This window comes from Mesoplodon mirus (genome assembly GCF_964341445.2).
Source record: "Mesoplodon mirus genome assembly, chromosome: 17".
Taxonomy (NCBI): Eukaryota; Metazoa; Chordata; class Mammalia; order Artiodactyla; family Ziphiidae; genus Mesoplodon; species Mesoplodon mirus.
Genome location: NC_138993.1, coordinates 45,726,569 through 45,742,123, shown reverse-complemented (window position 1 = coordinate 45,742,123; position 15,555 = coordinate 45,726,569). Strand labels below are relative to the sequence as shown.

Genomic DNA, 15,555 nt, shown 5'->3' with positions numbered 1-15,555 from the left:
CTAGGGAATTGATTCTTTTAAAGGACAGATAAGGGTTTAAATAAAGGATAAAGGGGTGGAATCAAGCATTTTCCTGCCTTTCCCATACAGACTGTCCCTCAGGGTAACATAATGATGCACGAGAGAAACTTTCTGTTCATAGAAATCTTCTTGCAAATAAATGAGTATGGAATGATATATTTCAAACTCATCAAATTGCATGTCCTAATGACGTGATGAATCTGGGCTATGATTATTAGTGGTGGCTGGCATCATAAAATGCAACCAAGAAGACATTATGCACTTCCAGTGAAAGCATACACCACCATCTATGAAGTACTCTTGCACCCAGATCAACTTGAATCAAGCATCCAGATGCACTTATGCCAGAAATTCAGAGAACAGAGGAACACAGAGACGAATTAGACCCATCAAGGAACTGTAAGCAGTTCATAGAGGTAGTGGCCACTTAGAACATACACAGTGCCTTAACTAGATAAAAAGTTGGCTTTAAATATTTGGCATGAATAGAGTGATGCCAATTGATGGCAATGCTGGCCAAATCAGAACTTACCATTTCTTCCGTGCTCTCCTCCCTCTATTCTACCTACTTGACTATAGAAAAGGAGGGACCTCTCTTTTAATTAAGATAATAGTATTTATTATTACATAAGCCTGAGGTATAACTTCTGAGTTAAGACTGCCTTTTGCTGCTCAAAATAACTGTAGGAGTTTATATTACCAAATAAGAATCTGGAACGTTACTAGGCTGCCTGAATTTTCATACAGATGTGGGAAAAATATAGTTCCCTACCAACACTGAATAAGTTTGAAGAGACAGTAGGAGAATAAAATGAGGTTGTTTATGATTACACTCATGGGTCTTAACACTTTCCCATTTAGCAAAATTGAGTATTTCTTTAGTATCATCATCAAAACAAATAAAAAGAGCTATGTAAATATCCCTTGAAGCCTCAATTTAGAACTCTGAGTTAAGGAGTTTTGATGGTGGCTACCAGATCTTCTACCAGATACAAGTATATTAGGTTTGTTTATGTCTTCCAGAAGTACTTTTTAACATTTTCCTGAACCCAGAATCCCAATACTATTATTTATCCATTCTCTTCACTTTTCCAGAATGAGAGAATATGGATGGATGTCACAATCAGTGTGTATGATTCTGGATTTCACTAACAGTATTTACTAGCTGATGATATATGCTGATATATGATGATATATGAGGGAAAGGAGTTTTGTCAGTTTTGTTTACTTACATGTAACCAGAGCTTAGAACACTGGCATATATTAAGTGTTTAGTAAATATTCTCTGAATGAATGAATTGAAGTCTGAGTTGTGTTAAAGCTCAGGAGTTTAGGTTTTATAAAGTGCTAGTCAACTTCAATTTCATAAGATAAAAGTTGTATTAAGATAAATTTAACATTAGAATATCTTCTCCCCACTTCTATAACATACTCAATAAGGGAATTGATAACTGATAAAGAGATAAAATGAAGATAATTAAAGAGAACAATATAAAGTAAAGCTAAATGAAATAACCCATTTAGAGAAATGAGTTGTGATTATTTAATCTTACTCTAAGAAAATATTTTAAGTTGATAAAATATAATGCATTTTGTGGTGGAGATGAGGCAGCAGACACAATACATTTTTTAATGTTTAATCACATGTGTGTAATACTGAACATTTTGTATGTTTTATTTAATTTTTATTTAATTTATTTTTTTATAGAAGTACAGTTGATTTACAATGTTGTGTTAGCTTCGGTTCAGATACTTTTTCCCTATAGGTTATTACAAAATATTGAGTATGGTTCCCTGTGTTATATAATAGGTCCTTATTGGTTATCTATTTTATATATAGTAGTGTGTATATGTTAATCCCAAACTCCTTTTTATTTTAGAATTTTAGAATTCATTGTTTTAAATTCCACCTTTGATTCTGAATTGTGGTAGAGACCAATACTTCTTGTTCTACCCAGAGGCAATAAATGCAGCTTTTCCTTTATTGTTATTCTGATACCATTAGTTTATTAGTATGACCTATTTTTTTCAATGAGAGTGTATTCCACTTTCATTTATTATTGTGGCTAGTTTTATAAAGATGGAACACTGCAAAAGATTGTGTTTTATTGATTGGTGGAGTTATGATGCAGGACTATAAAGCAGTGTGTTGAAGTATTAAATTAAATATTCTTCCTTTTTGTCCTACTTCAGGGCCATCTTGGAGGTTAAAGGGTCTCACACAAATGAAATGATAAATCCAGTTTACATAGTTACCCTATAGACATTGAACTGCTTCCTTCTTATTATGTCTGAATAAAACTCATTATCTATTTTGTTTCAGTAATAATTATGAGATTCTCTCCTAAGCAATTCTTTACTGTCTCCATTATTCTCCATCTTATAACATACTCTGGAAAGGCAAGCATATAAATATGATAAAAGAATTAAGCTGTTGAAATAAATTAATTTATTGTACAACAATGTATTCAAATCTTACTTGCTCAATGGATTTTACTTTAATGAAATTCTTCAAAGAACAATACATCATGTTCCAAAGATTGAAATTATACATTAAGTGAAATGACTGAATATGTTGTGTCTCAGTTTATAGAAAGTTTCAATTGAATACTTAAGCTTCTAAAGAGTAAAAATTTGCATAAATTAAAATATTTCTTTAAGTAAAAGTATTAAATGTTGTCTGTATCCTTTGTTCTTAGACAAAATATAATTAAAGTAAAAAATATAATTAAAGTAAAAATAAGCTAAAGCTAAAATAAATACTACAATTTCACCTATGCTTCTTAAGCCTTAAATTAAGATTTAATATTATTTTACATTAAGATTTTAATCTAGCTTATTTTTGACTTAGTTTATTATGTGACCTTTAGAGTGTTATGAATGTATAAGTGAATAAGTGAATAATGCATGAATGAAAAGAATCATCAAGGAAAACTTTTACAGTTAAATAAAATTGACTAATGAAAAAATTGTTATACTTATGTGGAAAATAAATAAATAATTGCTCAATGGCACAATCATTGTTACTAGAGTTTTGTGCATTAAATATTTACGTATTTTATGAGTCAAATATCTCAGGAAAAATCAGTTTTTCATGCTTTCCATTAGTGCCACTGAGAAATCTATTATGACAGGAAACTCAGAATTGCAAAATGATTTTAGAGGGATTGATTTATTTCAAGATTGCACTTTACCTCTGTTTGGCTAAACACATGCCACTGAAAATATGATCACTTACATAATTATTAAGAGGAATATTAAAATATATTGATGGATAAACTTTGATTGAGTAAACTTTTGGAGAAAATAGAATGACTAATTTAGAAAATTTTATTTATATAAAAATATAATAATGTTGTTTCCTAAATATATACCATGTGTTTCTGCATAATCCAAGTGTTAAGAGTTAGATGTCTTAGGAAGTAGCTTTAAAGCTTAGCAAACTTATGTACCTCTTTATCAGAATTTCGAGAAATCAAGGTTAGACTCTATATCATGTATATCTGGTCATGTATGCAGTTAACTATAGCATGGCTTATCAATACATTTATACAGACTAAAAATGAGTTCTATACAGTTTTATAAATCCATACTCTATAATAAATGCACAGATATTCCAAAAATGATACAAACTCCAGCCTTTGAATGCTGCACAGAAGCCAAGATTATCCTTTGATTTGTGATTGCAAAGACTTGATGTGAACTTTCTTGCCTTATTTTTAAATAAAAAATTGTGGGATATTTGTGCAATTGAATATATTAAAAAGTAGAAAAGATAAACTATTAATACATGTGATAACCTGAATGAATCTAAAAAACATTTCCTTGTGTAAAAAAAACAGGACATAAAAAGTATGTACTATATGAGTCCATTTTTATGAAATTCTAGAACCATCCAAACTACTCCCTGGTGATAGAATTCAGAAAGCCGTTGCTTCTGAGGATAGGAGGAATAGGCTGGGAAGGGGCATGAGAAATCTTTCTGGGGTTATGGAAACAGTCTAGATCTCGACAAAGCTCATCAAACTGAACACATAATAAATGTACAGTTTGAAGCTGCTTCATAGTTTAAGGTAGGGGTGAATGTTAAGAAGAAAGATTTATAATCCCAGCTGCTTTTAAATTATAATTAGAAGATAGGAAGTAACTTTTGGCAGCCAGATGTGGATTCTCCACTCTTTTAATTCGTATATGTGTTTGTTTTTTAGAAATGTAGGTCATTTGTTTGCCATGTGAACTAAAGAACTTAGACCATTTAGAAGCATAGCTTGTTTGATTTATTTATTGTGGAAAAAATAGCTAATATTGTGTTCATTTTGCATGTTGAGACATAGAGTTTAAAAATACGTCTTGCAACTTTTGAGAGTAGAATTTAGTTGACTTTTTTTCTTTTTTCCTTCTGGTACAATATTATTTAACATGGCAAATTACTTGTTGTAAAGTTTCTTATGGGACTATTTTTTATTTTATGTAATGTATATTGAGAAACAGTTTTATGTATGGATTTTGGAAGACGGCTTGGCTATCTTGAGGGTTACTTTCATTTTATTTGTCATGATCCTCAAGAATGAAACCTCTGTTGAAGATGTTTATTGACAATGTGTAGGACTGAAAAATTAAAAGGGTATGAAACAAGTGGTGCTCAGTCTTGGATATACGTTAAAATCATCTGGAGAGCATTAAAAAATACTGGCTTCTGGGCGCCCCTTCAGACTCAGTGTATAAGGCCACTGTAAGAAAGTACAACAAACTGGTTAGCTTAAAACAACAGAAATTTATACCCTCACATTTCTGGAGTCAAAAGCAAGATGTCAGCAGTGCCATGCCCCCTCTAAAATTCTAGGTAGAATCTTTCCTTGCGTCTCCATAGTTTCGGATGATGGCTGGCAATCCTTGGCAATCCTTGGCTTGCAGCTGCAGAGCTCAGATCTCTACCTCATCTTCACATGACATTTTTCCCTCTTCACAATTTTTCCATCTTTCACATTTTTCCCATATCTTCACAATGTCCTCTTGAGAAGACATCTGTCATGTTGGATGAAGAGCCCACCCTACTTTAATATGACCTCATTGTAACTAATTTCATCTGCAAAGACCCTATTTCCAAATGCTCACATTCATAGGTATTGGGGGTCAGGACTTCAATCATTTTGGAGGGACACAATTCAACTCATGACCCTCAGTAAGCCAGAATCTTGGGGAGTAAAGCCCAGGCATAGGCATGTTGAAGAACTTCCCAGATGATTCTAATTCAAAGTAGAATTGCAACCCATCACAAGGCTTAAAGGAACTTTTGAGATTGAAGACATACATTACCCTCTTCCTCTGTTAGTACAAAGCCTTGTCTGTTTTCCATATTACATTAGCCTTTGATATTTTGAAAACAGCCTCCTACAGGCCGATTCCATTTTAGAACATTTTTCTTTTAAAAAGTCTGCTTTTTTTTTATATTTGCATCTTTGCACTCCAATCAGGAATAATTTACTTATTATTTATTATGTATCATGTATCAGTTTATTTGTACACTTCCAAATATTTATGAATTATTGAAAAGACTGTTCTTCAAGGCCTGTGTGTGTTGGTAGCTGAAGGTATAAACATCTTGTTGCTCGAAGAAAATATTAACAAATGAGTATCTTATTTCTTAATCAGTAACTCTATTTATAATAGCTCATTGGAGACAGTTATATAATACATTTGCACATTGGTCTCATAGGGAAGGAGCAAGAATTAAAGGGGAAGGTATGGAGTGGGACCTGAGTGTTAACATAGAAAAGTATCAGGAAACATGATACCAGGTTTCCCTGTGATACAACTAATAAATATTTCATGAATTTTCCCTAATATATTTGTGTGGTTGCATTGGAGCTAAGAACCTGAAAATTATTAGAATCAAATAAAATTATTCAAATGCTAAATAATAATAGATTTTTATGATGCCTTAAAATGTGACTAAGTATATCCAGAGCAGCCCCATAATGAAATAGGTGTTAACAATGCCTCTGGTATTATTATTGTGATGTCATGGTGATAATCTCTGTGTTAAATGATCCTAGACACTTGTTGAAGCAATATAATTTATTTAAAGATTTTTTTACTTGGTAATTGTCTAGAATTAAAACCTGCTTTGTTCTGTTAATTCATTGTTGTCTAATGGTTCTAAACTGGATGTCTTTTTTGATCTCTCTTTTTACCCAAAGAAGGCATTGACATTTGCCATTACTACAGCGATGTTCACCTATAGAACCATTTTCCTTTCTAGTCTTTCCTTACTTTGACTTTTCTCAAGATAAAAGATGTCGTTTTATCCAGTTAAATGTTGATGAAAAAATGTGTTTGTCTTCACATATCTATAGAATTAAGAAAAATCAACATTCCTTAAGCAAAGGTCCAATGTATTTACCTCTTTTCTCCCCCTCCTCACCCCCCAACCATGGTGGTGTAGGAGCGTGTTCCCGACAGCCCCTCGCCTGCCCCCTCCCTGGAGGAGGGCCGAAGGCCTGGCAGCCACGCATCATCACACCGCAGCAGCAGCGTGTCCAGCTCCCCAGCGCGGACTGAGAGCTCCTCGGACAGAATCCGTAGGTGTCATACTTCCACTTGTCACCATTTTAAACTTTATTAGGTGCAGCTGGCTTTTCTAATCAAAATGCCCTCATTCCAAATAGATCTCAGATGTATCATGTTCTGACTCTCTGTAGCAATAGCCATCTCTCAAAATTATGTTTCCCAGTTTGCAATATCATGAGGTATGGTACTACATTAACAGGTTCTGATATAAACTCCCTCTGTTTGATGCCACACATGAAGATTTGAGCTATGAAACAGTTAGAGAAAGTAACTAACCTTCTAGATTAGTTTCTGAGGTAAACACCTCCAACTCTCAAATACCTAGCGTCCAAGTATATACTGTTTATGGTTTATTCCTCTTCATTCCTTCAATCCCATCCCTGCCATTTTTTAAAATTCAGTAATTTTTAAACGTCATCCTTGCATTGACAAAGACATCCACAAAGAGGAATAAAATAAATAGAATTCAAAATAACTGATTTTTAAAACATTTTGTAGTCATTCAGAAGATCAATAGGTTGAAGAGTGTGAAATTGGTTAAATTTTAGGATTTGAATTGGTAACAGTCCATAATGCATATTATCGTCACATGTTATTATTATTAAATTCTAAAAAGTAAGGTTATATTTTATTTCATGATCACATTTTCAGATATTTAATCCTGGTCCTTATGGCCAAGAAAATTAAGAGTAAAGTTAATACACCATTCAATTAACTGGTTATTTTGTGTATGTACAAGAATCTAATATTGTTTACCAATAAAATGAGCATATTAACAGTGCCTACCTTGGTTGCTAAAACCAATACTTACTGTATTGTTTACAGACTTTAGTTATTATTTTAGGAAATCATGCTTATAGCATAAACTTCATTTAATTACACAAAATTTATTGAAGTTATTTGGTTGTTGAGAATATCTTCATAATAGAAAAAAGCATTTCCTAGAAAGTGTCTTTATAAGCTGCAAAGGAAAGTTTGCATATCCTCAATATAGATACTGTGGAGGAAGATAACATAAATATTAGCCAAATTGTATGTAATAAAATTATTTTTAAAATAGTCAATCATTGACAGTTCCTTAGAATTCAACGTAATTCTAAATATATATACTTTATTTAGCCTGTTTATAACATATTTCCCTAAGTTTGTAAGAGATGATTGTTACTGTTTATTAATAAAAATGGATATAGCACTTGATAATCATTGCCAAATCAATTATATTTCTGGGGCTGGTAAACCTCAGTTCACACTACTTCAAAGCATTTTTCAAATAAAATATCTTCGGTATGCCTTTGTGCCATGCTGTCACTAGAATCAGAAATTTAATGATGAATATTTGGTTTCATGTCTAATGCTTTTTAAGGTATCATTGGAAAGGAGCTGTCCTAGAAAAGATAATTATATTTTTTTCATAATACTTAATCAGAAATACACATAGGGAAATATGTGAGAGTTTTGATATACATTCTTTGTTTTACTAATCATATTTTAAAATTCTTGATAGAAACAAAGTAATTACTTTTGCATGCATGGACTACCATAATTGTCCAAATGGAAATATTGATACATGTACACACATGTGTACACATATATGCATATACACACATACATGTGCAAAGGTATGCATATTTATTTTTAACTTTGGACTAACATAAAAATTTCAAAAATAATTAAAAATTCTTAAATATTTACCATCCAGTTTCACTGAATCAGTTGATCTTTCTGAAAGATACACCTGATAAAGGCCTAATGCCACCTTACTGTCTTTATCACAGACACTGTGCTTCTTTACCTCAAATACTCCATTGTTTATTTTCTACAAACAATGAATTTCCCTTACATAACCACAGAATAGTGATTAAAATCAGGAAATTAAGACTATTATTGTACTATTCTCTAAGCTGCACACCTTATTCAAATTTCACCAGCTTTCCCACTATTATTTTTTCCTTTTTTTTCTGACTAATATTTTTAATAATAGATTTTTCTTTCCTGGTCCAAAATCCAATCCTGGATCACATGTTGAAATTACTTGTCATATGCCCTTAATCCTTTTAAATCTGAAATGGTTCCTTAATCTTTTTTATCTTTCAGTACCTTGACATTTTTGGAGAATACATACCATTTATTTTATAGAATGTCCCTCGGGTTGGAATTTTTTGATGCTTTCTCATAATTTGACTTCAGTTATGTATTTTTGGCAGGAATGACACAGACATGATAGTGTGTCCTTCTCAGTGCATGATTTCAGAAGATATATGATATTTTGCCATACTTGTGATAACCATCACTTGGCTGAGGTAGTGACTGACTTCTAGATTTCTCTTGTAAAGTCCCTTTTTAAATTGTTTTTAACCTTTGTAGATAATAAGTATCCTGTGAGGAGATATCTTAACATTATGTAAATGTTCTATTCTTCATCAAACTTTCACTTCGCTACTTTCAGAATTGTTCATTGAAGATTCTTCCCTGAAACAATTATTACTATGGTGATTTCCAAATGGTAATTCCTAACATAGTCTTATATATTATTTTACACATATTTTAAAACTATATTTTTTGCAGTGAAAGTAAGGTTTTATAGAATGATTTTTCTTCAAAATTTTTTCACAAAACCAAGATTTACATGGGCAATTTATTAAGAAATTTATTGACTGGATTGTGATCATAAGGGTATTTGATCATCTGCTTTATCATTTCAGTAGTGACAGGTTACTCTTAATGGTTCAAGAAAGAAATTATTGTTTTTAATCATTCAACCATTTATTAGGTATTAATTGGACTCTTATTTTTAAATTTGAGTTCAAATCCCAATTTTTAAAGAAGTACTTTGATATCTGTGAAACTTCGTGTTTTATTGACTAGAATAGGACTCTTGAAACAGCTATTTCAGTGCCTTAACTTGTTGAAAACTCTCTTTGCCCTCTCATGCCAATAGAATTTTTTTTTAAATTATGTTTTAACTTTATAGTGTTAAAGAGTGTTCTAACGTTAAGGTTGCAGTTTTTGCAGAGTTAAGGAAGGTTATATGCTAAGGAGAGAATGTGGTACACTAGATAAAGCTTGAATATTTCATTGGTAATGTTTATAGGGGTATAGCCATTCAGAAGTATTCCAGACATGAGAAAATATACGTATTTATGTGAAATAAAAATAAGATAAAACAGTTTAATTTTCAATATATTTCTGCTTGTTCTCAAAAATTATCATAGTTATCAGTTCTCACAGTGTTCAACTTAGAGATAGATTATAATTTTAAAGTTAGACCATAGTATTATATTTATTTCTGAGCCCAAAAGAGTTTAAATAAGTATTTGAATATTGTGTATTATGATGTTTTAGTCTTTTTTCTTTTGTTTCTGACTTGACAGCTGTCCATCAGAATGGTTTATCCATGAACCAGATGCTGATGGGTTTGTCACCAAACGTACTCCCTGGGCCCAAAGAGGGAGATTTGGCTGGTCATGACATGGGACATGAGTCGAAAAGGATGCATATTGAAAAAGGTAATATATGATTATGAGGTCTTGTTTTTCCTGCTCAACATATGAACTAGGTTTTAATCACAGAACAAAGTATATTTCTAGATTATATTAGAAGATGGCATATAAACATTTAAAAAACCTACATTAGGTAAAATGCCTATTCAACAAAAAAGAAATATGAATGAGATATATTTCTCTTAAACAACAGGTAAATGTTCATTTATTTTCCAGTACGTTTTTAAAAAGAGAATTGTTTGTTTTAATTGTTATCTCTGAGTTCCTCAAGGACTATAGTTCATCTTTCTCCATGCTTTTAGGGTCAATTGTCATTTTACTTAACATAATAGAACAAGGACAATATACAAAGGATTATTATGATTATTTTTTGGATTAAAAGACACATGGTCACTTGATCAACCAAGAAATATAGTGAATCTTATCAACCAATGTACTAGTAGCTGTTTCTAAAGTGTATGCAACAAATAACAAAGCCCAGATTGTGCAAAGCTGTGAGAGTTTCCTATATATTTTATTTGTACCAGCCTAACTCATTTTCACAGGCAAAAATTTGTCTTTTCGTGCCTTATTTCATGAAATACTTTCATGGAGAATTGAAATATTATTTTACATGTGTGTTGGAAATTTATGCTATTGGATGCAAATTAATGTTTTCAAATGGTAAATTTAAATTGGGACCACTGGAGACCTACCATATCTTTTTCATCTTAATTTAATATTTTCAGATTTTATTAATAATATGGACTGGATACTTTGACTACCTTTTTTTGACATGAATATCAAGTAATCAGCATTATGAAAAGGATTGTTTCTTTGGAAAACATAATTATACAAAAGATACAATTCATTGGCTGTCAAAAAGGAAGATAAGTAAAATTGGCTATTTAGATAATCAGAATGACATGATTGGAGAAAGACTAAGTTAAGGTGGAGCAACCGTTTTTCCTCAAAAATGGCTATTCACAAAAAGTAAAAATGCTTACATAAACATTTTTCTATTCAACATGAAAACAGCTCTGCTGAGTCCTTAGGAAGAAAGAACACTGTATTTCTATAAATTAAATTATCGGCATTATGCAATTAATAAGAAAATGGTAATCTTTTCTAGGTGCTAACATGTCAAAATCTATGCATATTTGAGAGCAGCATTAAGGCAACTTCCTAATTATTTATTTTAAAATTCACTATCAAATATTATCACAAAGCTGGGTGGAATATATACAAGTGCATCAGTGAACGAGATTGCCTCTAAATGTCTAATTCTAATTTTCTGTGAGTTCTTCTTCAAAAATGAAGAAAAATATATAATGCCTTATGTATCTTTTGACATATACCTTTTATATTTAATCAAAAAACAATTTGAGGAAATATTATGGAAATCTTTATAGTAACAAAATATAAAACTGCATAGAGGATTTAAGGGGCTTCCCTGGTGGCGCAGTGGTTGAGAGTCCGCCTGCCGATGCAGGGGACACGGGTTTGTGTCCCGGTCCGGGAGGATCCCACATGCCGCGGAGCGGCTGGGCCTGTGAGCCATGGCCGCTGAGCCTGTGCTCCGCAACGGGAGAGGCCACAACAGTGAGAGGCCCGCATACAGCAAAAAAAAAAAAAAAAAAAAAAAAAAAAAAAAAAAAACTGCATAGAGGATTTAAGTTTTAAGTAAGAATATTGAAATATAAAAATTCATTATTTGGGTTAAGTAACCATTCTCCACTAGAGTTCTATGAAAGAATGAAACCCTATAGAAAATGATTTTAGTGATTCATTTCTCAGTTTTCTCATAGATGCTACATAGCTAGTTTCACTTGAAAGGCATAAGAGAGAAGTTTTATGATATACAGTGGTTGTCAGGATATCAGGGTTTAGTTCTCTTGCAGAACCTTGGTGAAAAAAGGTTGGGAGTGAAATATAACAGCCCGGAGGTGGTAGTGAAGAGACCACCAAAGGAATGACCAATAATGTGATTGGAATAATGAATCTCACTGGAATTTCTGGTGGGAGCTTTCTACAATCTCATGTTTCAAGTTGAGTTGACTATAATTTTTGTAACTTTCTTTTTCCATGAGTCTTGAGTTTTATCTGCCTATCTGCCCATCATCTGTCTATATACCCATCATCTATTTGTTACTACTATTTTAACTTTGCTATCATAGAGCCTTTCCTGAGATACCATACTAGGTTGATATAGGGATCCCACTGCTGGTTTTCCTGTGTGCCTGCCCCGCAAATCTTCGTTACAACATTTTCCTTGTTATTTGGAAGTTATTTTTTCATTGGTCTGCTTCCAGTACTAGACTATATATGCCTTGGAGTCATGTGTGTATTACATTTGCTTTAAACAGACTAGACAATCTATGAATGTATATTGATCTGTGCTAAATTACTAGAAGATTCTAAGAGATGGCGAAAGTAAGTTAAAATAACTGTGATGATGAAAGGCAAAAGGTGGAATTTCATAACCTTTAGAACATACATTTATATGAAACAGTAGAATGTTCTGGCCAGGAATATACACAAAAATTTTCTATATCTCTATTGCTACTTCTTATCACATCTTAAGTTTTTAAAATGGTTTTGCTGTCAGAATAAAGACCTTGATCATATCCCAACAGTTTTTCAATATTTTAATGTATATTTTATAAAGGAAAGTAAGTTTTTAATATTCTCCCTAGAAATGTGAAACTACCTTTAAACTCATAATTTCAAATGTAGTTATGGAATCGTGGACATTGTAATAGATTTTGATACTCTTATAGTAAGAATTTTATTATATGATGCTCATCTCTTTTATGTACTCTCACTCTTTTATCTATTTTTCAGCACATTGAATTAATAGTAAATATTCATAGGCTTTCTAGATTGATAGGGTCTACTAAATTAAAAATTGTTTTCTTTCATGACTACATTTATCACGGGCTGCATACTTGCCCTGTAACTTTCTTACTACACATATCTCTATTAAAACAAGTGACTTCATTTAGAGACATTTGTAGAGAAATTAATTACATGTTTGTGTCATTTTAGGCTTGAACTTCTTAAATGTAATTTGCTGCCTACCACTTTAAATCATTCAAAAGATAATAATTCTTAAGAAAACATTGATGTTAAAAATATATACCAAAATTAATTTGTATGCTGAGAATCTCAGATTCTTTTCCAATATAGGTTATTATAAGATATTGAGTATAGTTTCCTATGCTATACAGTAGGACCCTTTTGTTTATCTATTTTATATAAAGAAGTGTGTAAATGTTAATCCCAAACTCCTAATTTATCCCTCCTCCTACCCTTTCCCCTTTGGTAACCATAAGTTTTTTTTCTATGCCTGTGAGTCCGTTTCTGTATTGTAAATAAGCTCATTTGTATCTTTTTTTTTTTTAGGTTCCACATATAAGAGATATCACATGATATTTGTCTTTCTGTCTTACTTCACTTAGTATGATAATCTCTAGGTCCATCCATGTTGCTGTAAATGGCATTATTTTATTCTTTTTTATGGCTGAGCAATATTCCATTGTATATATGCACCACATCTTCTTTATCCATTTATCTGTCAGTGGACACTTAGGTTGCTTCCATGACTTGGGTATCGTAAATAGTGCTTCTATGAACATTGAGGTGCATGTATCGTTTCAAATTAGAGTTTTCTCCGAATATATGCCCAGCATTTAAATTATTTAAACAGGCTCCCTGTTTCTTTATGCTGCACTTCTCTCTTTATCCCCACAAAATCTGTCTCTTGGTGCTAATTTACAGTGTTACTTCTCTTATGCATAATTTTTTCCCTGGTTTTTCTAAATTTGCTTTAATTGCTATTTCCAACACATTTTTGAGCATGTTTCATACCTTGCATGTAGTTTCATGTGCACATTTTTGTTATTATGGAATTTATCTAATTTTTTGCTTACCAAAAATCAAATGTATGCTACAGTATCAGCTTTTTTCCAATTATAGAAAATGTGAGCATTTATAATTGGAACTAAGTACTGAATACCTAATTTATGATAGTGTATTTCAGTCTTGGACTAAATAAACCAAAATGATATAATCAATATTTACTGAATGTCAGATATGTGAAATAAACCATATGAAATGCAAAACTTCCCTTCTTCTTTTGCTGCTACAGTTGCACAGAATTTTTCTTCATATATATTCTAATTTTCCCTATGGTTGAGGATTTTCCGTTTATTTGTTTTCATAAAAAATATGACAACTTTCATTGGTGACTCCTGACAAAACACTAGAGGCAATAAAGTAGTTAGCAAACTGGCCATATTGGGATATCCTCTTATTAATGCTTTATTCTTAGCATCCAACCTTGTGGACCACTTTCCTACAAAACATCTTTCTTAAATGACTGCCATCACTTTTCTCCTATTTGTGGAAATAATTTTTTTGAAATATATTTCCTTTTGCACATTTCTCATTGTTTAAAAATTCTACTTTTAGGATTGTCTTCAAAAATGACTTTCTTTTTTCAGTTCTAGATTAACATTACACAAATTAATTTATAGTAAATATCATACACACATATATCAAAAATCTGAACCTGTTAGTATCTCATGTGACTATATAGATGTGCATAGAGTGAAAAACCTTTTCTTTAGAAATTTCTATATTTTGGTAATGTTAGCACACTATATGTGAGCCACTTATAAAATGAACTACCTCAATGTTACCTAAAGTTTACATTTTCCAGGAATTTATTATTATGCAATTAATATGAACATTACTAAAAGAAATAGGGCCATTTATTGATGCTGAAGATGTCAGTTGCTTCTCCAGGACATCCATAACTTTAGGTTTTGGAAACGTTTTTGGACACTTAGAAAGTTGAATCATGTTACCACTGCTGGTAATTTTCATGAACTAGATGCCAAAGCTATTAGCGAGTATTCAGTTTTGGATACATTATAAATAATAATATACGTTTATAATAATTTTACTTACTGTAGTAGTTATACTTTTACTTAGTCAGATGAAATGTCTTTTCCCCATGGGAAAAACAGAATAGACTATTAGTTATTCCACTTATTCAGCTTTACTTTTTTCAGCTTTTTTGATAGGCACAGAATGACTAACTTCCTAACTGTTTAAGAAATATTTTTATGTAGTCATGCCAATAGCTAATATTTTTATAGCATTAAAAATGAGGTAGGAGTAAATTACTAGTAGATTAACATATTAGCTCCACATACAAATTTGCTTCACGTAATGAGTTATTTATGAATAAATTATTTTATTCCCTTCATTTAAGATGTTTATTGACTTAATGAATTGATTATCTCTAATTTTTAATTTTGGAATTTATTTGCATATTGCTTAAACCGTGGATTTCTATTTTTTCTAGTTTCAAGGTGAAATTTTACAAATTCTGGTGTAGAAGTGATCTAAAGGGAATGTGTACATTCTTCTATATGTTTATTTGAGAATTAGCTCCAAATTCAAACTTCATTTTGGA

At 31.5% G+C, this 15,555-nt stretch overlaps 1 protein-coding gene across 5 annotated transcripts in view; it reads left to right on the top strand.

Moving 5' to 3' along the window:
* DACH1 (dachshund family transcription factor 1) overlaps nucleotides 1–15,555 on the top strand; it is a gene marked incomplete at both ends in the record, with an annotated part of 415,686 nt that overhangs the window by 292,436 nt on the left and 107,695 nt on the right. For 3 of the 5 annotated variants that reach the window (XM_082602110.1, XM_082602109.1, XM_082602108.1), the window contains 2 exons: nucleotides 6,467–6,602; nucleotides 9,963–10,097. The exons of the other annotated variants lie outside the window; for them this stretch is intronic. In XM_082602110.1, the coding sequence (XP_082458236.1) occupies nucleotides 6,467–6,602; nucleotides 9,963–10,097 (271 nt within the window). The remainder of the gene's footprint in view (nucleotides 1–6,466; nucleotides 6,603–9,962; nucleotides 10,098–15,555) is intronic. 5 annotated transcript variants of the gene reach the window in all.